Raw genomic sequence first — 3085 nt, forward strand, 5'->3', positions numbered from 1 at the left:
TGTGAAAATGGCTGAGGTGGCTTTGGTTTGGATTCCTAGCGACTCCATACGCCTTTGTGTACCTAACGAAGGTTTCGTCCGCATCTGGACGGCACCGGTTGTATGCCCTTCGCTTTCGCTCCTCCGCTGCACTCTCTTGAAGGCGTGGCCTCCCAACAGCACAGGATTAGCTCGCCGCGGGAGGTTCTCATTCAAGTGCAGAACCGCGGGGGGAACCATGGAGGCAGTTCGTTGGCAGTGGGCGTTGGATTCCTGGCCGCGAGGGGAGTCGCAGTTCCCCTCCAACCACGTCAGCATAGTCAGTCTAATGAAAACCCTGATTCCCTTTTTGGGAGGAGGGCGGGTTATGCCTTAATTGTTTTGACTGCTAACTTTGCTCTCACGAAGTGCTAATCCTATGTCATAACATTCTTCCTTTGGGAATTAAATTATCTCAGAAATTACTGCCCGTTATGACCTCTTCGACGACGCACTTTGAGGAAAGTGAAGCATAATATGTTGAAATTCGCTTATTCTCCAGTATCCTTGGTGCTGACTAGGTATTGTTGAAGACAGTCATTTCGTTTAAAATGTATTGTTTTCTTGTGTGATGTCGAAAATCTTTTGCGCCTGGCGAGATGAGCCCGCCAGCATGGATTCTTTTCCCACAGCCATGTCAGTCGGCGCTCAGCGTCCGTGAAGCCAGCGGCCGCGGGGGAATCTCCAGAGCTTCAAGCCAGGCACCCGGCTGTGTCATCTGCCAGTCTGCAACAGAGAGAGCGGGGTTACACTTGAGGCGAACAATAACAACAATGCGATAAAGAATAAGTTATCAGTGATATCCATATTGGTGCTGCAAAGCATAACAGATTCTAAGAACATTGTATTGACGACAATCACCATTATCATCATTAATAAAACTGACAAAAATTATCGAATTATTTAATGAAAAAGAATGATAAAACAGTACTGTGTTAGAACAAAATATACTTTGCTTTTCTACGTCTCTCACTGAATTTTATATTTTTTTCTGTTTTCTTTATTTCAAATATAATGTTACATATATTTTAATTGAGCTACGTATGTGAAAACTTTCAGTAATGAACTCTAATACTCATCAGTAGATGACGCATATTCAATAATTAGAAACTGAACGATGGATCTTGATAAATTATCCGACAGTTAAAGATATGTTCTATTTCAAGTAAGCATGATAAGCATGCGATAAGCGGCCAGTCCTAACGAGGTCCCGCACGCCACCTTTGGAAAATGCGCACTGACATGGCGTCCACGTGCCAGCTGTGTGAGGAGTCATGTCCTTGTCACGTTTTTGGCGCGAGACACGGTGGTCAGCGAGCGGCATCGAAGAAGGGCTCACTTTGATCCATGCCTTGACAGACCCTCGCCTGTTTTATCAAAAGCGTCTATTTGAATCGACAAACTTGTAAGTGAAGCAGAAAGTTATTCCGAGAGGTAGATCTGGCAGATCAGGCGTGATTCACAAGTGTTCTAGTGCACAGGTGATGGGGATAGAAAGAGGGAGGCATGATAAGAGGGGTGGGAGGGAGAGAGGCGCAGTTTTGCTGTTACAACCATGACCTACACCTCACAGCAACTAGTTGCGTAGGAGCTGCAAGTTGAAATGAAAATGAAAGTGAAAGTTTGAAGATGTTGCTGATATCATTATCAAAAAAAAAAAAAAAAAAAAAAAAAACGCAGCATCACCATTACCAATGCATATTCATTTTCTCTTGCAAATGAAAACTTGTTTATCCCACAAGCTTGCTACTATTTGCCCGTTGCGGCGCAAGATCGATACTCGAATCTTCAGAAATGTGATTATTCTAAAAATATTCTTGCAGCGTTCACCTGATCGGCCACTCGTTCACAAGCGCTCGATGACCGGAGAATAGTTTCAGTGAAGCGCTGTTTGGTGGCTTGCGAGGGATGACGAGGCAGGGCTGTGGTTATATATATATATATATATATATATATATATATATATATATATATATATATATATACATATATATATATATATATATATTATATATATATATATATATAATATATATATATATAAATATGGTGTGTGTGTGTGTGTGTGTGGTGTGTGTGTGTATGTGTGTGTGTGTGTGTGTGTGCGTGTGTGTGTGTGTGGTGTGTGTGTGTGTGTGTGTGTGTGTGTGTGTGTGTGTGTGTGTGTGTGTATTTATATATATATGTGTGTGTGTGTGTGTGTGTGTGTGTGGTGTGTGTGTGTGTGTGTGTGTGTGTGTGTGTGTGTGTGTGTGTGTGTGTGTGTGTGTGTGTGCGCGCGAGTGTGTGTGTACTAATATTAAAAGCACTGTCGCCTGGCCAAAGCATGCACAGGCAGTTACATGAGCCAGCCGAAACAATTCGCTGCTGATTGAAGTCTTGATTCTTGTAGATCTAAATCAGTCGTGTAGGTCCGATGCAGACATTATTTAGGTGTTAGGGATGATGATAATATCGATGCTGATCACTGGAGCAATACGTAATTGTGGTGCACTAAATACTGTTGTTTATCATTTACCCAATAATGATAAGCATGATAATAATTATTTGTATCATGGTTATCTTACATATAATTAATATAATTTTATCACTGTCCATTACGGTACCAGTGTTATGATTCTAATGATTATTATGATAATAATGGTGATGGTGTCCGTTAGGACGTTGCATGCCAGTTTTCGCCTGAAAATATATTTCATGTGACTGGGAATTCGGAGTGTAAAATATGCATTTTATGCCTGAAACATATACCGTGAGACTGCGGATTGCGGAAAGGGAAAGGGAAAGGGGGATAGGGAGAGGGAAGGCGAAAGGTAGGAGTGGGTTGGAAGAGGGAAGTACCTTTTTTATTATTTGTTGATTCATTCATTCATTTATTTATTCATTGTTTCGTGAAATTTCCACGGGTAGTGCTAGTTAACAATAATTAATATTATTGTCATATCATATCATCATCCCATCTCTATCCATCACCATCACACCAAGAAATTGATTTAATAGTTTCCCACAAGCGAGACCTTGTTTCGATTCCTCATTCTGTTTTGCTTGCAGCTCTCCTAACCAACGC

The 3085-nt window shown here is 41.5% G+C and overlaps 1 protein-coding gene across 1 annotated transcript in view; it reads right to left on the bottom strand.

The window, feature by feature from the left end:
• Positions 1–324, bottom strand: part of LOC119569091 — a 2043-nt gene extending 1719 nt beyond the window's left edge. The window contains 2 exon segments of the mRNA XM_037917409.1: positions 1–90; positions 93–324. The exon segment at positions 1–90 is cut by the window's left edge and continues 252 nt beyond it. Coding sequence (XP_037773337.1) covers positions 1–90; positions 93–297 — 295 coding nt within the window. The 5' untranslated portion in view covers positions 298–324.
• Positions 325–3085: the final 2761 nt, after the last annotated feature.

This window comes from Penaeus monodon, unplaced genomic scaffold, assembly GCF_015228065.2.
Source record: "Penaeus monodon isolate SGIC_2016 unplaced genomic scaffold, NSTDA_Pmon_1 PmonScaffold_12474, whole genome shotgun sequence".
Lineage (NCBI taxonomy): Eukaryota > Metazoa > Arthropoda > Malacostraca > Decapoda > Penaeidae > Penaeus > Penaeus monodon.